The 24,715-nt window shown below is 38.4% G+C and overlaps 1 protein-coding gene and 1 long non-coding RNA gene across 2 annotated transcripts; one reads left to right on the top strand and one right to left on the bottom strand.

The window, feature by feature from the left end:
• Positions 1-24,401, bottom strand: LOC121998326 (acid phosphatase 1-like). The gene is made up of 3 exons (XM_042553202.1): positions 23,940-24,401; positions 458-667; positions 1-357 (listed from the first exon to the last, which is right to left on the bottom strand). The coding sequence occupies exons 1-3, from the start codon at positions 24,362-24,364 to the stop codon at positions 180-182; spliced, it is 813 nt and encodes a 270-aa protein (XP_042409136.1). The 5' UTR covers positions 24,365-24,401; the 3' UTR covers positions 1-179.
• LOC121998327 lies at positions 5,108-7,246 on the top strand. The gene is made up of 2 exons (XR_006116478.1): positions 5,108-5,751; positions 6,744-7,246. It is a non-coding gene; the product is annotated as an uncharacterized LOC121998327 (long non-coding RNA).
• Positions 24,402-24,715: the final 314 nt, after the last annotated feature.

Genomic DNA, 24,715 nt, shown 5'->3' with positions numbered 1-24,715 from the left:
TTTCAAACTGACCCTTTATTAAATATATAATTTGGGTTCTAGCAACGTGGAATACGTACAATACAAATACAGAGTGCGTACAAATAATTACACAAATCGATATAAGTGGCTGATCGGCAATTCTATCTCAGAGAACAATCTTGTCTCCGGGACTATAGAAACTTTACCGTTGTAGTACATCATGGAATGTAGTACATCGGGTTAGGGAGTTTGAAGGAGCGCGTTGACGTTGCCCACCCCAACAGATCACTCCATTGATCTCCTGAGTTCCCATGAATCCTGAATCCTTCTGCTTCCAATGCTGCTCGCCTTTCTGACTTATAGACGACTGCTTTCTTTCCATGGTCATCAGATTGCCTGTACCATTGTTTCACCACAAGCTCGCGAAACTTAAGATAGACTAGAGAGAAATTAAATAACATCCTTTATTTTTATTATCGATTGCTTTATATTTTACCTTAAAATAAGCCGTTCCCATGAACGGTAGCCAACAGAAAGCAGATTCTTCTCGGTCACGTTTCTTTGGCCCTCACCTCGACCCGTCAGTAGAATCATCTGAAATCCAAGCTCAAGAAGCTGTCCATATAACTTTAGACTTGCTGGTAAAGCTGGAGCCTTACCCAGCTCCACCCATTCATCAAATGAAGTCTCGTTGAAAGTTTCAGATCTATGAAATGATAAAGAAGAATATATAGATATCCAAATTAAAATGCAAACAGAGACTTTTATGACTACGAAGAAGCCAAACTCGTTTGACAAAGATATGAATCATATATAGGCGTTCCAGGTCGTATCGAGCAGCGTTTTGTATATGTTATTAATCCGTTCGTTACATAACATTAACATCCAATGAGGCTTAAGCTCGCCACCAATGCTTCTGCTAAAGTATATAAAATGATATTTCTGTATATCAAAAGTTTAGTTAAATTTACATGAAATATATGGAGTTGTGTCTCATATAATAATGAGAGACATGCATTAACTACAAGATCTAAATTGACTCGATCTCAAAACTAGCTCTTTCGAGATAGATAGTAATTTTTATTTATGTTTTTTTTATTAATCTAGGTACTTAATTTTTAAATTGATTAAATTTAAAAGTGATTGATCCTCGTCTCATAAAAGTTTTCTATTATCATCAGAGTAAATTCAGAAAATGTAGATTAGTTCCGATATCCCAACATCACGAGTGATTCGTGTAAGGTGCCTTGTATAAGTTTCGAACACTCGTTACATGAGAGTTTGTCCTACCTTTTATTATCGTACTGTGCCTGAGGGGTGATAAATGGTAATTTATTGGTGTTAGAGCTGTAAACAAGTCGAGCTGAGCCGAGCTTTGGAGTGTTCAAACTTGTTTGATAAGGTAACCAAATCGAGCCGAGCTTAAAATGAACAAAGCTTTTGAAATGAGTGTTCAAGTTTGGCTTGGTTTATTTTTTATGAGCTTGATCTTATTTGAAACTTGGCTTGAACTTGGTTCATTTAGATGTTATCAATCTCTCAATTTAAGCTTTGCTTGAGCTTGACTTAAGCTTGGTTCGAGTTTGATTCATTTAGATATTATCAAACTCTCAATTCAAGCTTATTTGATTGTTTGAAACTTTTATCTATTTGATTGGTATCGAGCTTAATAATTTAAATTTATTTATTTATTTTATTATTCATTTAATATATTAAAAAGAGTTTTATTAATGAATATGGTTCGTGAACATTGTTCATGAACGTTGTTCGAACATTGTTGATAAACATTAACGAGCTGAACACATATGTGTTCAAGCTTGTTTATTTAGCTTAACGATCTGTTTAAACTTATTTGTTTAATTAATCTTATGTATATTGAACGAACATAAATAAGCTCTTACTAAGTCGAACACTAAATTTGTTCACGAACGTTTGGTTCAGTTACAATCCTAATTGGAGCAAAAGATGATTACACTTATTTTCGACGCCCACCCACTACCAGATTCACAGTACCCGAAAGAGAGAGTGCATAAACGAGATAAATCACGGAGACCTTAAAACATGTGGCAGTAATAGATAGCAATTTATGAACTAACTACCTCCAGCCCACAAATGATACGGACAGTACTGGAATATAAGGGGGTGTTTGGTTTACGGGAATAGGAGAGGGGAATGGGAATGAGAATCATTGATTGTCATTGTTAATGTTTGGATTATAGGAATAGGAATAGGAATAAGGGAATGAATCCTTGAAATTGGGTAATAACTCATTCCCATGTACCTCCCCTTCAATGAGTCATTATCCTATTTTCATCAATCAAAATATTCTTTTATTCCAAAAATACCCTTGACCTAAAACTAAAATTTTCTCCCTTAATATCAAATATCAAAATTTATTTATTTATTTTTTCTTCATATTACTTCTCTCTCCTTGTTCTCTCTCATCATTTTATCACACTTTCTCTCTCCTATCACACTCTCTTTCCTCTTTTTTTATTACATTTCCTCTCTCATCATACTTTCTCTCTCCTCAATCTCTTCCATCATACTCTCTTCCTTCTTTTTTTCATCATACTTTCTCTCTCATCATACTTTCTCTCTCCTCAATCTCTCCCATCACACTCTCTTTTCTCTTTTTTTTTCTCATCACACTTTCTCTCTCCTCAATCTCTCTTATCACACTCCCTCCATTTTTTTTCCTCAACACACTTTCTCTCTCAACACACTTTCTCTCTCATCATACTTTCTCTCTCATCATCTCTCCCATCACACTCATTTTCTCTTTTTTTCTCATCACACTTTCTCTCGCATCATACTTTCTCTCACCTCAATCTCTCTCTCCCCTCATTTTTTCTCATTACATTTTCTATCTCTTCATCCTCTTCCATCATAATTTCTCTCACATCATATTTTATCTCTCATCATGCTCTCTTCTATCACACTCTCTTTTCTCATTTTCTCTCATCACACTTTCTCTCTCTTCATTCTTTCTCATCATATTTTCTCTCTCATCATACTTTCTCTCTCATCATTCTCTTTCATCATAGTTTTCTCTCACATTCATCTTCTCTCACATCTAATTTTTTCTCTTATTTTCCTTTAAGGGTAAAAAAGGAAATATTGATTTATTCCGATAGAAAGTATGCAACTAACCAAACATTATTTTTAAGAGTGATTCTCATTCCCATTCTACAATACAATGATTCCCATTCCGATTCTCATTCCCATGCTCATACCAAACGCCCCTAAATTGCATTAATATTAGTTTCTGAACAGTCTAATTTATGAACCAACTGCCTGCAGCTCACGAATCGGGTAAGAATCGGGTGGAGTATATTAGTTCTGAATAGTCAAATTTCATCAAACAATATGTCCACCATATACACACAAGAAAATAAGACATTTAGAGGAACATCGATGGCCATATTCAATAAAGAGAATCATTTGAGTAGAAGAACATTACAAGCATTTTGATGGATCGTTGGCTCAAGACAAACCTATAATCTCCATCATAAATATATACACACGTCTGTCCATGATTGAGGTGCCTGGATTAATTTTGATTTTTTTTCTTTTTAATTTTGATTGAGGTAACTGGGATTGATCGAGACACCTCGGTACAGATTTCATGTATTTATTTTTATTTTTTACCCCACGATCAAGTCAATTAAAATTTTCTATTATGATTTAAGGTTGAGTTATAGTATTCAAACTAAAAAAATTAAAATAAAAAAATTTATAAGTGCTCATGGGGTATAGTATATAGGGTGTGTAATTTGTTGGTGCTGGAAGCACTAATCAAATTTGTGTTTTGATATTGACAAAGGTTCAAAGTTAAATTGTGTTGTTGTTCTAATAAGTTGAATTAAGTGTGTAGAAAAGTCCTAAGTGATCTTAGGCAAAGTGAAAGTTCTAGTTGAGGCTAAGCAAAAGGTGGAAACTTCTAGTTGCGGTTAGGCAATGAAATCCTGATTTGAGGTACTAGGCAAAGTTTTGGCGGGTTGAGGACGTTGGATAAAATCCTAGGGTCAAGAATGCTAGGTGAAAGTTCTGGGGTCACAAACACCAAATGGAAGACGGGTCGGAGATCAGACGTCTAGTGGAAAGTCATGATATCTCGGATGCTGAGCAAAAGTCCAGATGGTTTGAAATACCGGTCTGGCAAAAGGTAATCTCTCCAAAAATAAGTAAGTGAGGATGCGCTCCCCGAAGAGGGAACAGTAGGCGTCGGTTCAACCTAGAGTTTCAGCGAAACTCAAAGTCGGGACCGGACAGTTCTGAGGCTGTCAAAATCTATTTTTTATATATACTATTTCCTGGACTAACTCATTTTTGTGGTAAAGACAAAACTAGAAAAATGTGGTCCGGGCACCCAGAGTTGCTCCAAGTGCCCGGACATGCTTCAATGAAGGAGCACCCCCGGGCAGGTGCCTGGCTAGGCACCCAAGCAGTCTAAGCGCCCGGAGTTGCTCTAGGCACCAAGATCAACAAAACTCATCTTCACACTGAGTTAGAGTACAACGATTGGCAGATCCACATCAGCGGTCTAGGAGTCGGAAGGGGGTCCAAACGCCTAGACGTTGATAGACTTCCAGGATGAAGTTTCGACGAGAGCTCACCATGTCAGCACAGTTTAAGCGCTAGGGAGGAGATCTAGGCACCTGGACAGGGCTATAAAAGGAGTGTTCGACCAGCAGCTTCAACACATCAATTTAAAGAAATTTCTCTCCTGTGCACTGTTCAGGAAATGCTTGTACGATGCCCAAACGTTGCTCTGACGACTGTAGGCTTGCAACTTTAGATCTTTAAAAGTTGTTAGTATAATTTTGTTTACTGTTTTTAAATCATTGCAGTTCTTATACTCAATTCTTATAACCTTTTTCGAACTACTAGTGGATTCATTACAAGAAAATTAGAATTTTACAATACTTAAAAGACAACGTTTTTTTTAAAAAGCATTGTCTTTTTTTTAACAACGTTTTTAGTGAAAAGCGTTGTCTATTTCTTTATTTTCTTACTAATAGACAACGCTTTTTTAAAAATCGTTGTCTATTAGTGATTTTTATGGGTCAAACACAATATTTTTTAAAAAGCATTGTCTATTAGCATTTTTTTTATTATCTACGACAACGATTTTTAAAAAGCGTTGTCTATTGTCAAGCCCTCATTTAAATCTGGGATGATCTGAACCGTTGGATGCAACTAAGGAATAGAAAAGACCTAGGTTTCACTTTGGCACCCACCTTTCTCCCGAATCTCTCCTACCGAATCCCTCTCATGCATAGTCTTCTCCTCCCGAATCCCTCTCACGCGTACATACTGGTCTCCTCATCTCATCTCATGCCCTCTCCATCCAACCCCTCTCTGTCGAACCCTCTTCATGAACCTCTCCTCTGAACCCCTCTCCATCTAACGATACTCTGCTGAATCCCTCTCCCGTTGAACATAAAATCAACTTCCGGATTCAGGAGCCATCATCTCTTCATGCTTCAAATTTCTCCCAATCAAGAGAAGTGCTACAGCCAGCTTCATCAATCCACAGCCTCTTCGTTGGTAGATCTCTTGCTAGAGAAGCTTCATCCGGCCATCCCACACAGCTTCTTCGTCAGGAGCACATCTCAACCCACTCCATCCGGATCACACTCGCATTCCCTCTCTGATCAGCTCTCATCTGTAGCTCTTCTTCTGAGAATCGGACAACAACCGTCTCTCCTTTCAAGCCTTCCAAGCTCCTCAGATCAATTCCATCTGAAGCTTCCAACAATAACCTTCAAGATCCGGATAACATTGGTTCGATTCCTTGTGTGACTTGTTGGTTCTTTACTTTTAAGTCTTGAATTGTAATGGAGTTGTCATTTCCTCTTTTGATTGCATGCATTTTGGCTCATTTGTATCCTGCATGTTAAGTGTTTGAAGAAATGTTTGTTACATTAGATTCATTCAATTTTATAATGTTTTAGTTTAATCGCTTGCAATATCATTTGTGTTGAATTGTAGGTTGGTTATGTTTGTTAATTAAATAATCTTGCTGCAACTTGGTTTGTTTCATATCATCCATTCATCATCATCGTAGTTAACTATTAGGTTTCATTTAAAGTACATTCACTTAGTTGTTCTTATTTGTTTATTGAACCTTAATTTACCAAAAGCATCTTGTCTAAGGATTAGCATACTTCTCCAATACAGTGTACATGCATTATTTCATAATGATGACTGATCTTACATCATGCCATCTTGTCTTTTTGTTTATTAGAATCTTAGTTGTTGAGTGCTTAATTCTTTAAGTTTACAATGGTCATACATTATTAAGCTTACAGTGAACATACATTATTTCATAAAAGATGATCGACACCTGACCTCTTAATTGTCTATAGTTTTGCTTAATAAAATTTTTAGTTGTTGATTACCTCATTCTTTAAACTTACAGTGAAACATACATTATTAAATTATTTCAACTAGTATCAATGTTTCATATCAAATCTTAAACTCATGATTTTACAATCAGCTTGTAATCCAAGTACATAGGTTGTTGTCCAAGTCTATGTATATTGGTGAGGACCAACTGATTTAATAGTTATAGTTCTTTTCAAACTTACTATATCACATTTGTCATATTACATTAATTGTGTCCACATGATCTAGTGTGAAAGATATTACTAATGGGTAATTAAGTATCTTGTGCTTTTATTGGCCTTATTTAAAAGTGAATGAATCATGCTAATTTACAATTTGGTTGGCAATGTTTTGTCTTGTCTTATTGATAATTGTATTTTATCTTTCAGATTTTGAAGATACCAAAAGTATGAGACACTCGAATGCAGACAAATGACAATTAGGCTCAATCTATCAATCGTTGCCAACCCATGGCGATTATGATCAACTGTTCTTCATGAGTTGTTCTATCATTCATTTTTTTTGCAATCTTACTGATATGTTTGTTCTGTAATCTCACAGGAGCAGCAACTACATGTTATGTGACACTGTATCCGAACCTCAGGGATGTGGCTGGGAAGTACTTCGACGAAGAACTATCAAAAAGGCTTTGGGATTTAAACGAGAAGATGTTAAAGGCAATGAGTAAAAAACATTCAAGTTAAGAGGATAAGTAGCATCTATCAAGACCCTTTAAGTTCATGCAACAAGATGTAGTCGATAGGAGTAGTTTTGAGTATCTCCTAATTAAAATTTCTTTGTATCTGAGTAATTATATTTGTTATAGAAGTGTAAGGATGATAATTTGTATATTAATCTTGGTTGTTTATTTAATAATATGTCATTGATTGAAGTAGATTCATTTTTATTTATTTTTTATTTATCTTTGGTATTAAAAGACAATACTTTAAAACCTCTTGTCTTTTGCTAAAAAAGACAACGCCTTTTTTATGTGTTGTGAACCTGTTGTCTTTGCTAAAAAAGACAACACTTTTTATGCGTTGTCTTTGCAAAAAATGACAACACTTTAAAAGCGTTGCAAAAGCGTTGTCTTTGTTACAAATGACAATGTTTTTAAAGCGTTATCTTTGAGCAGACTTTTAACAACAGTGCTTTTAACAACACTTTTTCAGCCACATAAACAACTCTTTTAAAGTGTTGTCTATCAGTTTTTTTCTTGTAGTGATTGCACATCAAAAGCATTCAACGAGTGCGGGTCTTAGAGTAGGAGTCATCACAGGCTTCGAACCAAATGAAACCAACTTATGTCATTATTTTCTTTACTTGTTTTTAATTTTGCTGTGTTTACTCAATCATATTTTCTGAAAAGTGAAAAAGCCATGAGCGTTATTCCCTTCCTTAGCACTTTCGATCCTACACACTCTCCTTTAGTGACTTATCTTACAGAATCACTTGACTCTACCTTGGTCCACCAGCTCTTCCCAACAGTTGTCAGGTCCGCAAATTCAATTGGATTTCGGCTAGCTGTCAGGTTCTGCGGATCTTGTCTAACTTCCTACCAGATATTGAGTCATTCTTGACCTATCTAGACTTCTACACTAGCTATCAGGTCCTCTAGACCTAACTAGATTTCAGTTTAGTGTCAAACCAGTCAAATCCTGCACACTTGGTAGAAATGTTAGATCACATAACACATCTAACTTTAATCTATTTGTCATTCATCAAAACTCAGATTTAATCATCGGTATCAACTGCACCAACCAGTCATACTTGTCATTTAGTGTCAATGTTATTGTTAATACACTAGCATTACCTGCACGCATCTTGTCTCTGTTCCCCATAATTAGGGTAAGATTAGAGAGCTCTCTCATTGGTTGGCATTCTCCAAATACTTTTAAAAGGGCAGTGATATTCTTCTTAGGATCATACCTTGATACAGCCAAGATCATAGGTTTGTGAGGATTTGTGAATAAAAGCATATCCTCGGCCCATATAGGTGAGACTGATCTAGGTGAAGTTCCATCTGCACCAATAATGTATTTTAAATTTCCATCGGTTTCGGTTGTCTTTTTGAATTGCTACACTACTGAAATCCATCCCAAGAGGAATCACTAGAAATGAGAAGGTAAAATCAAGTTCTCTTGGCTTGCAATCGGGAAGGTAAAAATCCTTATCTTCAGAAGCAACATGCCCTTCCTTCCATCTTTCATCATCATCATCATCATAAATTGACTTGCTCTTGTCTTCATCGTAAAGTGGATGATCAAATATTTTGATCTTATTATCTTTGCCACCTCCTACAATCAAACAATCGAGAGAGTCGGATTGATCGTACTCGATATTGTCAAGATGTGCATCTTCATGGTAGTCTTTGCCGTAGCGAGAGGAAGAGGGACGTAGAGGTGCTATAAAGTTGGCCTTCTCTCAAAGTTGTAGGCAGCGAAGTAATTAATTCCCCAATCCCTCAACTTCAAACTTGCGCTTCGACATCTTTCCTTCAATTGGAAATTACAGATTTTTCAAAAGACTATCTTTATGATCTTACGTCACTAAACGTTGAGATAACTTTCTGACTTATCTCTGTAGATAGTGAATCTCATCTTGGGTACTATGATCATGGTGTAAGGATTCCTCAGCAGGAACTTGCCTAGCATGACTACGATCATGAGTACGATGACCATCCATGGAATCTAGAGACCTCGGATACATGGGACTCGGATACTTTCCTAGCATAACATCTCTGGCGTAATGGCTAGAGGTCGATTCTCAGGAATTGACGATCTGGAGTTTACCCCACCATGCGTCTATGGCCTGTGTACCTACATTTACCTCCCTCCATATCCTTGGGGCCGACACTAGGGGGACCGCTATGGTAGCGGATCTACTTATTTCTTTAGCGAGCTCGAATACGTCCCCAGGGCTATGGTGTCATGGTAGAATATCTAGGTTGTCACCCAAACACCCACGGTTCGATCCCCAACTATGACGTATTTGTAGGAATTTTTTCTTCAAATGGGGCGCACAACCAAAGGATGCTGGGCTCTTAGGATGCCCGCCGCGCCCTTCGCGATTTACCTTGACGACTAGTGTGAAAATTCTATGGGGTCGGGCCGATCATCCCCAGGGATAGTCAATGAGACTTATTGGGTTTATCATTATCACCAGTCGTGATTATCCAGCTTATCAAATAGGTCTCATTGGTGACACACATCGACTTGATGGAGGGAGTGGTCTTCTCGAGCGACTAGACGACGCCGCTGATTGAATTCCTCCGATCGGATAGCACATCGATCAATCAAGAGGCAGTGCGACTATTAAAGAAGAGGGGCAGATGGTTCACCTTGGTCAGAGATCAGCTGTATAAGAGAGCCTTCTCCAGACCCCTGCTCAAGTGCGTTGGACCAGAAGATGCATAGTACATCCTACAGGAAGTGCACCAAAGCTCCTGTGGAAGTCATCGAGGTGGCCGTTCGCCGGCTCGAAAGATTCTTCTAGCCGAATATTTTTAGCCAACTCTCCAAGAGGATGCCGCTTGGACAGTAACCATATGCATGTCTTGCCAAAGGTATCACAACATCCTATACCGACCGACCGAGGAGATGAAGTCATCCACGGTGTCTTGCCCGTTCGACCAATGGGGAATGAACATCGTGTGACCATTTCCCATGGCGACTGGTCAGTGGAGGTTCATGCTCATCGTGGTGGATTACTTCTTAAAATGGGTGGAGGCTGAGCCACTAGCAAGGATAAGTGAGTAGAGGGTCATCAAATTCATCTGGCAGAACATCTTGTGTCGGTTCGACATTCCCCACCGACTTGTCTCGGATAACGAGAGGCAGTTTGTGGGTTGGAGGCTCAGGAAGTGGTGCAAAGGCTATGCCATCCAGTAAACCTTCACATTAGTGGCCTACCCCAGAGCAATGGCCAGGTGGAAGTCACAAACCGGGAGATCCTTAGAAGCTTACGAGCTCGACTCGACCACGCCGGGGGTAACTAGGTCAACGAGCTCCCAAGTGTCTTGTGGGCACTTCGCATCACTTCAAAAGAGGCGACCGACGTAACACCATTCCAGCTGGTGTATAGAGGAGAAGCAGTGGTCCCCGTGGAGGTTGGAGTAGAATCCAACCGGGTACGACTCTATGACGAGGGAAACACCGAGCGGAGGTTAATGGAGCTCGACTTAGTGGATGAATCGTTGAATAAAGTTGTTGTTCGGCTAATGGCATATCGACAGCAGATGAGGTAGAACTACAATCGAAGGGTGATCCTGAGATATTTTCAAGTCGGTGATCTGGTGTGGAAGAAAATCAAGCCAAGAGACAACGTCACTAAACTATAGGTGCCCTGGGTGGGATCCTACAAAATCGTGCAGAAACTCCACTCGAGGGCCTACTACTTGGAAGATGAAGACAGAAAATGGCTCGAGCGGCCATGGAGCATGAATCATCTCTAACCCTACAAGGCCAGGTGAGAGGTGCGTAAGCAAATATAAATGTACTTGTGTATATGCCTTCTAGATGCAGGATAGACATGAATAAACAATGAAAGTTTTCCAAACTCTTGAGTCAATCGACCAAGTTAAAAGTTGAGCAGCGACTTTAAACCCTTACCGCCATCAAAGGTCGAGCAACGACCTTAAACCCTTATCACCATCAACGGTCGAGCGACGACCTTAAACCCTTGTCACCATCAACGGTCGAGCGGCGACCTAAACCCCAGTCTTCACCAACGGTAGAGTAGCGACCTTAAACCCTTGTCACCATCAACGGTCAAGTGGCGACCTTAAACCCTTGTCACCATCAACGGTCGAACGGCGACCTAAACCCCAGTCTTCACCAACAGTAGAGTAGCGACCTTAAACCCTTGTTGTCATCAGCGATCGAGTGACAACCTTAAACCCCAGTCTTCACCAATGGTCGAGCGGTGATCTTAAACCCTTCTCGCCATCAACTGTCGAGCGACGACCTTAAATCCTTGTCACCATTAACGGTCGAGCGACGACCTTAAACCCTTGTTGCCATCAGTGGTCAAGCGACGACCTTAAACCCTTGTTACGGTCGAGTGGCGACCTTAAACCCCCAACTACACCATGTAACGATCGAGCAGCGACCTTAACTCCATGTCTACATCAAAAGCTGAGCAGTAGCTATAAACTCGGGATCGATGAAAAATGGCTCATCCAAGCAATTAATATGATGTCGATCAGTGGGCTATGAAGCCACGCTAATGAAACATTTCACTTCATGGTAAGTGGTTGGCAGTAGTAGCGCAATGAAACATCTAAAAATTATGAAAAGGAAAAGCTGAGTGGTGCGGAATGAAGGATTGACATTAAATAAAAAGGTCTGCCGAATGGGCAATCATCCATTAATACTACGATAAAAACTATAAGCACATAAAGGACAATACATAATAACTCAGCATTCGCTCAAACAAGCTCACTCCAAAAAATCTAAAACATCATCGGGCAGCGATGTAGTCAGCTTGTCCTGACTGATGACCTTGCTTGTTATAGCGGAGGGGAGGTAGTCACCTTCCTTCAGTTGATCGAATGTTCTGTCAATAGCAAGGTTGAATAGACGGAGTGCCCGATCGGTGACCTTGTCATTAAAAGCATCCGAGCGGATGTAGGTCTGCTTCATAAGATCGAACCTACTTGACTCGGCTCTCTAATAAATCTCTAAGGCTGCTCGGGAGGCCTTCAGCTCTTCCTTCAACTTGGCTAGCTCTTCATCTTTGGCATCGAGCTGGGTCTTCGTGGTAAAGCGTTCGGCTGACCTACTCTCCCTCGCGATGTTTAATGAGGCCTCCACATCCTTCAGGTTTTGAGCCAACGCCTGAAACTCCTTATTTTTGATATCTAAGTCCTTGATGGCCTAGATCTTCCTGGTGTTGGCCAAGTTGAGCTTGGAATCGAAGGAGTTGGCCTGTTTATCAAGCTGAGCCAGTTAAGCAGCCTACTCGGCGCCTTAGCTCTTCTCTGCCTCCAGCAGTTCGGAGCTCTTACTCAGATCAGCTCTTAATTGAGCCATCTCAGTACTCATTTGCTCTAGCTACGCCTGAGAAGCCGCTGCCTGACCACTCGGGGCGTGCAGTTATTTAACTTCTTGCTCCTAAAAGGTGAGCCTTTGGCACATGACCAGACTTTCTACCCAATACTACGAGGAAGCAAAAAATTTTATTAGGGTTGAGCGGTGACAAATAGGAACATACAAGTAAAATACTTACCCTAGTGGACATCTAGGTATGACTATCGACGAGTGCTCCTGAAGGCATGACCGTTGAACGGGCCCGAGTGTCGACCTATATCTGTGCGATCGACCCTTAGATAATTATTTAGTGCTTAGGGGCTCGGGATTCGGCGTTGTTGGAGTCACGCCACTCGTATGTAGGCAGATGGATGACCGTCGTTATATGACGCCGGCCACTCGGAGCAAACGGGGCTGAAGTTGCTCTGCCGGCTGATTGAGACGTTGACGTCGGTCAGATTTGAGACTTCTGAGCCTTCGGAAGAGGTGGAGGTGGTAGGAAAGCGACCAGCGGTGCACAGATTGTTCCTTATGGTAGCCCGAACAAAGATGATATCTTATAAGATGAAAGTGAAGTATGTTGGATGGTTGTCGCTCGCTCAAGCGCAGGTGTGGAGGTTTCGCCCTTCTCGGATGGAAGATGTGGGCTGGTCCTAGTTGGAATCTATGTAGCGGAGGTGTAAAATACCGAAAAATAGCAATTAATAATAAGGGAATTTTTTAGAATTTTTTCGGGAATTTTTCGGAGCTCGTATGGACGAGTTTACGGGGATGGAAACTGGGCCCCGGGAAAGCCTCTTTGGGTTACCCCGTTTAAGTGAGGAAATGTTGATTTTCTTTTTTATTCTTATTTCTTTTTCCTTTTCTTTATTTTTCGCCGTTTCTTCCTCTTTGCCGTGTGCCCGAGCAGTTTCCCCCTCTTCTTCTTCATTTTTGTCCAACTGAAGCCGCCCTCCCGATCCTCACCTCCCACTCTCCCTCACGACGCCTCTGCCCTAGATTAGCATCGCACAGAGTAGTGCCACCCACCAGATCCGACCCAGCGTGCCCATTGCTTCTGCCCTAGGTGCCGACGCCGAGGGCCCTACTTTCTTTCCTCTCCTCGCGCCGCTCACAGTGCTATTTTCCCTCTTTGCTCGTCGGATTGGACCAAGCGACACTGCTGCAGTGGATTACAACGAGAGGAAGCTGTCGGCACTGAGTTAGGGTAAGCTATGGCTGAGATCAGTGAGATCAGATTGGTAGGAAGTGTGCATTTTCTGTATAGGTCTGTAGAGATTAGGCATTGTTTGATTTGTAATCTTCTTGCCGGATCTCATCTTGTTCCGTTTTGTGAAGGATACCAGTAAGAAAGGCTGTTCTATGGACTTTCTATTACGGCATCAAATTCATCCAGCAGCAACAGTGCTAGGAATCAAGGTAAGGTACTGGGTTTTTGGTCTTAGTTGTAGATCATAGTGTAATTTGATTATTTTAGATCGTGATACATGCTGTAGAGAATTCAGATTTTTATATGGTTAAATATTAGTTCATGTATTAATCTAATACAATTTGATTGTAGATAATTGGGGTATCTAATCCATTGTAATTTTGAAATGGATTAGGTTAAACCTAGTTGGATTTGGTTTAATGGTTGGTTAGCTAATTAAATATACAAGGGAATTAGCTAAATCCGTATATGTTTGATATTACAGGATTTTGACGCGAGACGAGCATCTCGACGTCGGATTTGGACCTTTCTTTAGAGGCGGGTACTTTTGACTTATTGTCTTTGATATGCATAGTAATGAAATTAACAAGTTGCATTAATTATGTTCCTCATTTGTTTTGGTTAATCACTACCTGATTACCTGCTTGATTGATTGTTTGTTTTGCATTTCGTGTGGTTATGTACCTGATTACACATGCTCATAGGGGTAGTGATATAACCATGCTTCACCATGTTCAGGACCTAGGTTTGATACCTTATTTGATTAGAGTACTTTGATATGATTTGTTCACTATGGTGCACATCGTTATATGTCCATAGATTGGTTTAGTATATTACCATGCTTAGTGACATGCACCATTCGCATGATTGTATGCTGTGTGATAGATTGCTCCATTATTGTCGAGCACATCGCCAGTTTCATCACTGTTCGGTGCTCCGTTGTGACGCTTATGGATAGTGTGACGCAGCGTGGTAGCACGTCAGTTTGCTCTTCCGGTGCTCCATTGGTCCGCTCATGGGTAGTGTGACACAGCGTGTAGCACGTTAGAGATCTCTCCCCGTCTTAGTGTACCGGGAGATGAGAGCACTGAGCTCCCCCATTTACGATTTGGGGTAGGAGTATGTATGTACTCCGACAGCATCCCGTCCACTCGGTCACTCATCAGGGGTAGTGATGCAGAGTGCACGGTCGTCACAGCCCTACCCACTCGGTCCCACTTTTGGTTGTGAGTTGGCTGACTGGCGTCAGGGGTGACCATAACATGGGCATCATATGCATGATGCATTTATTGCTTGTGTTTGTGTTTGCTGCATTTATATACTGCATATTGTTTGGATACCTATGTTTGACATGCAAACAGGTCTTCTATACCTTCCGGACTGTTTGTCCTTATACCCAGGTCCTGGTTAGTACAGTTTCTCTCCTGTTTACTTTGGTTTGCATTTACCTTTATTTTTATCAGGAGACTGTACGCATGATTAGTGCTAGGTGTTATTTCCTTACTTTGCATATCAGTTGTACCTGCTGAGTGTTGGACTCACTCCGCCTCCATTGTTGTTATATTTTCAGGTTGAGGCTGTCCGGAGCAGTTCCAGTCGCTAGTCCCCATCTGCACGTAGTGCTAGTCCTTTGCTGGTTTTGAGTTGTTATTTTATTTTAGTTTCTCTATCAGACTTTGTTTTTAGTCTTGTATTGTTTTACTTATGGATATTGTATGGATTCTTATCGTTTGATGGATTTTTGGTATGATTTGGATTTATTCTACTACATGTCTGCCTAGACGGCAGAAGAGGTGAGTTCTTCGGATTTGAGCTTTACGAGTGTAGTTGAGTAGGGTTGATTTCGAGTCATCTTATTACTGTGTGGTTGTGTCAGCCAGAGGCTGAGAATTATATTAACTGCGTGGTGATTGTCTATTTATTATTGTTGTTTATTCCAGCCGCATGTGGCTGAGGTATATACTGTTGTAGAAAAGTTTCAGATTGTCCGCCGTACAGGGGAGATGCTGCCGAAATTTCTTCGGACAGGGACTCCTCTGGGGCGTGACAGGAGGTGGTGGATCGGGCAGCAATCTCCACGCGATGCCTCTTTCGGCTTATCAACGACTCCCTGAAAGAAGCCGATTCCGAGGCCTCGTTGACCAGAATCACCGAAAGTTGCTCGGGTGGAGGATTCGTTGCGCCAACCGCTTCACCAACAACCATACAACATGCTACTTCTTAGCTCCCTTGAGCTGGAGCTCCTGTGCTCTCTCCTAGCGAATTTTCGTGGGAGCCAACCGGTTGTAAGTCGCGACTCTCTAGCTCAACCACGGCCGCGACATTAATGTCTGTGTCCGCAAGCTTACACTTGTCGGCTAGACACACTCCCAACATGATTCGAGCTGCATAGAAGGAAGAAAAATAAGTTAGATTCAAAGGTTAGGGAAAAGAAAGAGCATACCTAGGTTAGACGGAAGCCTTGTGCGGATTGGGCTTAGGCCGAACACGTAGAGGGCGCCCTCTAGTAGCAACTTATGAATATGATATTTCAGATCGGCTAAGCTGCATAGAGACAGTCCGATCGGCTATTGTATTTCTTAAGCTCAGGAGGGTTTGACACCTCTAATTGCCAGTTGGTCAAAAAGTCCGACTGCTCGAGAAAGCGAACAAAGAAGTAGTAGTCCTTCCAATGTTTGTTGGAGGACGATATCTTGTTAAAGAAGACTAGGTCCACTCGGGTTTGGAAGAGAAAAATCCCCGGCTCGGACAATTTGGGACAATAGGAATAGTGGAAGAGCCGAGGAGTAAGAGGAATATCATGTAGGTGGAACAGAACGACGACCCCTGCACAACAGTCGAAAGGAGTTCGGCACTAGTTGACGGAGAGAAATATAAAAATATTTACAAACAGTAGAGGAGAAATGGTGGATCAGGAACCACAGATTAGCAGTAAATTGGTCCCTAAAGAAGCATATAAAACCCGGAGGTGGCTCGTTCGGGTGGTCATAAGCTGAAGGAAGACTGATTTGATAATCAGAGGGAATTTTAAAGGTAGCTCTCAAACTCTTAGCATCGCCTCCGTCGAACCTGGACTCGATGGACGTGTACTAAAGCACAGGGATGAAAATAGGAGGTTGAGAGAAGCTTGCCATTGGAAATAAACGTCGGCAAGAAACAACAAAGAAGTTCGATTGAAGGAAAGGATGCTAAGAACAACGAACAGATCCGGTTGAGGGGTACAGAAAGCTTACTAGAGAGATCGCTACGGTCGCCGAAAAGGAAGAAGAATGTAGTGTCACTGAAAAGTTCAAAGATGAAGACGCAGAGTGAGGAAGACGATGACGCACGTGGGGTTTATAAACCTTTCGGCTGATCGACCTCAGCCGTCTAATACAAATCAATAGAAACATAGAGGCAGATCCCATCGTTGATTTTGAAAAGGTGCGCACATTGTTGCAAGAGGATATCCGCCTATCACATTTAGCATGCGGTGGCAGTGAGGGACACATGTTTGTCGATCACCAAATAGCATTTATTGAGCTTAATTAAAAAGGTATGGCCGCGTGTTCGGCTATAACTATCAGGGATTTACACGGTCTTCAAGAAATTTGGATGATGTTAGCCAAGACCGAGCTCGCTCGAGGACGCGTGAGGAAAAGGAAAACATATGCCAGTGTTGCTACTCATCGTCCCGATCAGTGTAAAGAACAGGTCATAGGGTTGAACCCAGTAATAGCAAAATAAATCTAAGTGGCATTGCCTTATAGGTCGATTAGCGATTAAAGACCAAGCACAGTCTAATCAGTTACTGAAACATATTGGCCAAACAGACCTTAAAGTCGCCAACGACACATCTTCTTGTCCAGTCAGTCTGACTTGCAGCCTCCTTCGACTAGACTTGAAGGGGAGGCTTGTGATGCAGTGGTAAGGAGGAGCCCACCTGGCATGGGTCAATGACCACGATGGAGGTCAAAGTGATCGGTCGTCTGGATGAAACAACGTCTAGTTAGCCCAATCGACAGGAGAGCGGGTTGAGCAGGCCACCCGTCTGGCTCGGGGTATGCCATTGACAGTGAATAATGAACTGGTATAATAAAAGAGGAAAAACAGATACTTAATAAGGGGAAGAGAAAACAAAAGAGAACCATTTATCATTGAATGCGAGAAACCAAGACGATGCCTTCTGTATGCAAATTAATATCATTAAACAGGGAATATGAAGGGACACTAAGGCAGGTATACAAGAGTATGATAGGTATGAGGAAAGGCAAGATTAATCTCTGTCCCTATTATTTTCAATTCCTCTTCTGTTTCTAACTTGAGCGTTGGAGGACCAATCCAGGGACCCCTTCCCTAGTTTGGTTTGTTTCGCAGATAGGAGCGAGGTTTTCATCTAGTCAGCTGAACTGCCAGAATCCCCGACTTTCTAGCTTCACGCCTTCGAACATGATCACTAAGTAACATTTTCAATGTGATTTCAATTTTTTTTTTCTAAAAGTAATTTCAAAGTAATTGCAAAGAAAATTTTCCTATAAAGATTTTTAAGGTAAAAGATAATAAATAAATTCATCAAATTAATTTTTCTAACATTTAAGAGTAATTTTTACATAGAATAACATTTCAAAATATTCTAAAAGAAATTCAAGGTAATTTTATAAAAAAGATTTAAGAAAAATTTCAAAATGGAAGAAAAATTTTCCAAAAAAAAATGATTTGATTTTTTTCAAAAACTTTCTCAAAGCAAATAAATTTTTTGTAAGTTGTAATTTTTTTTTTTTTAAAAAAAATTTCACATCAATGTTTCAACATATTTTCAAAATAATTGAACTCTTTCTCTCCCTTAAGTTAACACTCCCCCTTAAATTGTACTAGAGTTTGGACATATTAAATTGAACATATTTTCAAGGCTCTTGCTCTCCCTTAACCTAGCACCTTCTAGTTATCTTTGTTAGTAATAAGGATTTCTATCTTAGTACCTAGGAAATTTACTATTCGTAATACAAATTTTCATCAAATATATTATTGACACCTTATTATGATTGTTCACTTAAGTTTGATTAATCATTAATAAAAAAAAATAACCTTAAATTTATATGTATTAAGTTAAAATTAAGTTTTAGGTTAAACAAAATAATTTATTATTAATTCAATAATAGTTAATAATTATCAATGATTTATAGATTAACTTTTACTTGACTCAATTCAATAATTTAATACCTATTTGATTAAAACAACTAATATTTCATATTAACTGATTGAGTTAATTGACTAATGAATGAAAGTATTAGTTTTAATTTTAAGTTTTGATTAGCTAGGTTTAATTTAAACAAATTATTGATTAAAGTTAAGTTAGGATTCACTAAGTTAAGTTTGAATTAATTCAGAGTTAAATTTGTTAAAGTTAGAAACAAGTCAAGGTCAATTTGAGTCAATCTTTAATTAATATAAATTATAATTTAATTAAAATTAACGTTGAAATTAATGTGGATTAAGTTAAATTAAGGTTAAGCATTAATTAACTTATAAATTCAAGTTTCATTTAAAGTGCATTAGAGTAAAGTTAATATTTTAATTTGATTAGATTAAGTACTAATAAAGTTAAGTAAAATTTTAATAAGGTTAGACTAAACAATTAAATTTTAATTATTTATTAATTAATTTCTTAATTGAGTTTAAAGTTTAACTTAATTGAATTTTGATCGTTTGTTAATAAAAAAAGTTAAAGGATTTTTAAAATATTTTTAAAAGGATTTTTAAAGGATTTTTGAAATAATTTTTAAAAGAATTTTTTAAAATAAAATTTTAAAGGATTTTTAAAATAAATTTTTAAAAGGATTTTTAAAATAATTTTTAAAGGATTTTTAAAAGAATTTTTTAAAATAATTGTTTTAAAGGTTTTAAAAAGAATTTTCAAAATAATTTTTAAAAGTATTTTGAAAATGAATTTTTAAAATACGTTAATTAATATATGTTTAATTCAATTTTGATTTTGGTGTTTATTAAATTAATATTAGTTTTAATTTAAATTTAATCCTTATTTAATTTTAATTTAATCTTTATTCATCTCACTCAGCCTAAGTGTTAAGAAAAAGGGATCCTATGATTTTGTGAGATGAGTTAAATTAAATTTCATGATTTGGTTTAACTTGTGTTAGATTCAAGTTTAGCTTTAGGTTCAACAAACAGACATTCTTTTGATAAACTTCTAAGTTGTGGTGAATCATCTTGACATCATTAGAGTAACCATGCCTTCGAGGTTTTTCAAATAGTTCTATCCACTGAACTTAATAACAAAACTTTGGTCTAACCAGCTAGGATTGGTAAGAAGTAGCTTCAGTTAGTTTCACTAAATTAAATATACCAAGTTGAAGTCATATCTTCCTAGACATGCATAGACATAATTTCCTAAACCTATTATCATCTAAAACTTCTCCAGTGCTATTTTTCAATTTAAACTTTTATCCCTTTTTTATTTGATCCGAATTACCCTTATGGGTAAATTATTATTTCGGAGGTGCCAACTAATTTGGAGGCTCCCCTTGAATTATTGAACTTTTAGTTTTATGTGTATTTGATTTGATTTTTCTTGCTTGGTTGACAAGCTTTAGGAACCCTTTCTTTAATTTGTTAAGTTTAATTTAATTAAGTTTTAGTTAAGATTTAATTAATTGTAGTTTAGGTTGAATTTATGTTTTTAATTTTGAATTAATTAAATGGGTTAAGTCATTATTATTTTTTAATTTCGAATTGGTTAAATTGTTTAAATTAGATTTCTTTAAAGGTTTATCTTTAATATTTAACTTTTTATTAATTATTAATTTTGAATTTACTAGATCATCTTCGTTAAAGATGTTATCTTTAATATTTAATTTTGAATTTATTAAATTTGATTTTGATTTTATCAGAGTGTTTGATTTTATCATAATATATTCTTTAAGTTTATATTATAAGTTAAATTTATTAGATTAGTTTTATCTATATTATTATCTTTAAGATTTAAATTTTTATTTATTAAATTACATTAGTTTTGGATAGGATTTTCTTAATATTATCTAAATTATCAAATATTTTATTAAGATATTTATTAATTTTAGCTAATCTATTTCTTCATTTTTAAGTTTTGAATTTACCTTAATATTTGAATTAATTATTTCTAAATTTTTACTTAATTTTAAATTTTTTGAATTAATTAATTTACTTGAATTGATTTAGTCAAGTTCGACCAAGTCAAGGTTAATGTCGATTTGATCAAAATCTTTATTTACTTAGATCAAAATCTAGATTATTTTGTAATTCTAAATCTGAATCATGTAAATATAAATTATCATGGACCATATTTGAGATAATTTCATATTTATCTAACTTATCCTGCACATTATTTAAATTACTAATGATAGGGGCATTTTGGTAAATTATACTAACCTTAAGCACATCTCCTAATTCAGTAGGTTTCTCCGTTAGATTTGACTCGAGTCTGGATTCACTTTTGACTTGATCCTCTAGCTCCATCGGCTCCTTGTGAAGCTTGGTTAGTCGAATCCAGAACTCATAGGTATCAGTGTTCTCCAATTCTAAATGTAATTTTATTTGGTAATAATTTTATAATTAAATTTATTACCTTTCTATTGGTTCCTGTGTTTTAGTTTGATCGCCTCAGTGTCATGCCGCCATCGAAGTCGTTCATAAAGATGAAGCATTCCATCTGCACCCTCCACAGATTGAATTTATGCTTTTTGTACATCTCATATGGTGGTGGTTCGTGGATGTTCCATCGTTCTTGATGAGACATTGATATACATGCAAAAAAATATAAACAAGAAGCAAGTTCCAAAACTTTGTCTTGGGATAAGTAGTGTGGAAGATAAAGAAATAAGGGAGTTTCACCAATTTCAAAAATAATAATAAAATAGTAATAAAAATATAAAAAAATTATGAAAATTTTGTTAAACGAATTATTTCATCAATTATAACTAATATTGAAAAAATGAAAGTGGAGTTTTTAAAAAAAATTTGGAGGGAAAAAAATGGCTCTGATACCAATTCAAAAACGATATATAATTTTTTTTTTAAAAAAAAAGGAACTCCCTTTACCTGATTGGTGGTTGCACCAATTCAGAGTGGTACCCACGCTGATACCACTTGTAGGATCGGAGAGAATGCTAGAAGGGGGGGGGGTGGTGAATAGCGATCATCGAAGATCGAAAATGAATTATAACAAAGTACGCAGCGAAAGAGAGATAACGTAATACTAACAAATCGAGTTTTACTTGGTTCGAAGCCTTCGACGACTCCTACTCCAAGGCCCTCACTTGTCGAGTGCTTTCGTTGGGCAATCCACTAACAGTTCAAAAAAAGTTTACAGGAGTTAAGTACAAGAACTGGAAATAACAGTTACCAACAACAACAAAATGGGAAAGTCTTGATCACCGGTTGTCAGAGGAGCTTCGCAGAGTCGCAAGAGTGTTTTCGGAGCACCGAGCAAGAGAGAAACTTGTCAAATGCCTTTAAATAGGTCCATTTCGGGCGCTTGGAACCCCTCTGGGCGTCTGGACCACGTGGTTCGGCCAATCGACGCGCTCCATGTCAGCTTGTGGATGATTTTTCGGTTCCGGGCACCTGGACCGAGTCTGAGTGCCCGGATTGCCTAGGTGGTCGCGACCCGCTTAGGCTAGCCTACTTTGGGTGCCCAGACCAGCTCCGGGCGCCTGGAGTCTGGGCGCTCAGATACCTTCCGGACGCCCGAAGTCCTTTTCTTCAGCATCCTTCTCCCTATAAAAAAAGGTTAGTTGGGGTAATAAAATTTATATCTACCCTGCAAAACAGAGTTAGCACAACATAACAGATAGGGTAGTAATTTGATCCTGTCTCATCGAGACCACAATCTAGTCAAGATCTCAACTTAGGCTTCCCCAATGAACCTAAATTGGATCGACGCCTATAGCTCCCTCAACAGGGAATACGTCCTCAATGGATCTCTCCTCCAGTTGTTTACCTTCACTTACCAACTGCAGTTACTTGACTTACCTCTGACCCACCAGGTATTTCCGCCAGTTGTCAGGTTTGCTGACCCAACTGGACTCCGACTGGTTGTTAGGTCTCGCAGATCCAACCGGACTTCCTGTTAGATATCAGGCCTCATAGACCTATCTGGACTTCCCACCAGCTATCAGGCCCGCAGATCTAGTTGGATTTCAGCTTGGTGGCAAGTCCCTCAGACCAGTCAACTCCTGCACACTTAGTAGAGTAGTTAGACAAACAACACATCTAATTTTAACTTATTTGTCATACATCAAAATCAGATTATTAGTGCAATCTACACCAACAAGATATTTATATAATAGTATGATATTGTACACCTTGGACCTAAACCCTCAAAGTTTTATTTTTGGATTTTCCTCAAAAGATCTCATACTAATGGAGATATCTTTCTTTCTCATGTGTTTTCAATGTGAGACTTTATTTGTAACCTTGCAACCCCAACAATCCCCCTCAAATGAAGGACCCCAGGGCCTCCCTCAAGCGAAAAGCCTATCCGTTTGATGTCTGATCATCAACCCACCAAGTCTTCTTGTCCCTCAGTCCAACCGACTTATTAGGTCTTTCTGCCCTTCGGTCCACCAGATCTACTAAGACTTCCTTGCCCCTCAATCCAACTAACTTACTAGGTCGTCCTTGCCTAGCCGCAACTAAGGCTTACCTACCTGGCTATCTACTAGAATTTTCTGCCTGATATCTGATCCTCTTGTTCCGAACACGAAAACCCCGACTTCATTTATTCGAGGTTATTATTCTACTCACATGGTTTAATTAAACCATAAATCTTGTGCATAATCGACGGTTAGAAGTTCTAACAATTCGAGCTCTGATATCAACTAACCTCGAGTAGGATAATGATTATTCTGTAGATTATTGAATATGTTAAATCACGTGTGAATACCAAAAATAATCTTCTAAAATCTATTCATTCAAAGAAGAATATCATAAAATAGAGAAATAATGACACTTTCAAAAATATTATTAAACAAAAATCTTCTCTGAAATATCAACTAAATATAATATAAGAAAAGAAAATAAATCACAATAGATAGAGAAAAAAAGAATCATAATTTTAAAATCCTTAAATGAACTCAATATATATATATATATATATATATATATATATATATATATATATATATATATATATATTAAAAAGATAAAAATACCTAAATTATTAAAAAAATTGAAATAATAAGAATAATTTAAATATAAAACATAAAAATTATCAAAACTATCTAAAATACCAAAAATAATAATAAAATATCGGCATCTAGTTAATAAAGAGAATCATATATTTGAGTAGAATGCATGGGAAAAAGGATTACCCGTATCCATGGGCCGCATAATACGGAATATTGGAAAGAAGCGTCTCGTCGACGTCAAAGATCCATATGTCTTTCCCATCGCCCTCGATCGGAACAGTGGCGGCGAAGTACAGCGAGTCTCCGGCGACAACCTCAGAATCCGAGAAGTACCAATCCCCGCTGAAGTATTTCTTCACGTACGGAATGCACGTCGTTGGGATCGATCGAAAAGTCCCTGCGTTGTTAGTTTCCACAGAGAGCCTCCAGCTGTCACACAAGTAGTCATCGGCCGCTCCTCCAACGCCGGCGGGACGGCTGAGGGTGCGGCCTCGGGGGACCATCTGGAGGAGGGAGTGATAGGCGTCGGCGGAGGAGAAGACGAAGAGATAGATGAGGAGGAGAGCAAGGGATGGGAAGGGCGGCATTGAATCGGAGGCTTCAATCATTGCAGGAGCGATTTCACTTTTTTCTCTACCTTAATTATAAAGGCCAAAAAGGAGACCTAGCTTTAGATGTACAGTGAAGGTCAGATTAAATCCTACATGGATTTAACTCATAATTATTAATTAAGAAAATAGAAATAAAATAATTTTTGACTTCATATAAGAAAAACATCCTGCTGTACAACAAAAATTTTCTGAGATCAGTTGGAAATTCCCTCCCGTGAGCATTCGATCACTTTGATTTACTTTGAATCTCCTTGTGAGCATTCGATCATTCTGACATATTCATCTCCCCATGAACATTTGGTTATCCTGACCTGCTTCAGGCTTCCTTGCAAGCATCCAGTCATCCTG

This window comes from Zingiber officinale, chromosome 6A (genome assembly GCF_018446385.1).
Source record: "Zingiber officinale cultivar Zhangliang chromosome 6A, Zo_v1.1, whole genome shotgun sequence".
Classification (NCBI taxonomy): Eukaryota; Viridiplantae; Streptophyta; class Magnoliopsida; order Zingiberales; family Zingiberaceae; genus Zingiber; species Zingiber officinale.
This window is presented reverse-complemented; position numbering and strand designations above follow the sequence as displayed.

What these genes read in the sequence shown, in the direction of transcription:
- LOC121998326 (XM_042553202.1), bottom strand. Translation starts at nt 24,364, where the DNA reads ATGATTGAAGCCTCCGATTCAATGCCGCCCTTCCCATCCCTTGCTCTC. An exon ending in TATGCGGCCCATGGATACGG is followed by an intron (nt 668 to 23,939) that starts GTAATCCTTTTT and finishes ATCATTTCATAG; the next exon opens with ATCTGAAACTTTCAACGAGA. An exon ending in TGGGAACGGCTTATTTTAAG is followed by an intron (nt 358 to 457) that starts GTAAAATATAAA and finishes ACAATGGTACAG; the next exon opens with GCAATCTGATGACCATGGAA.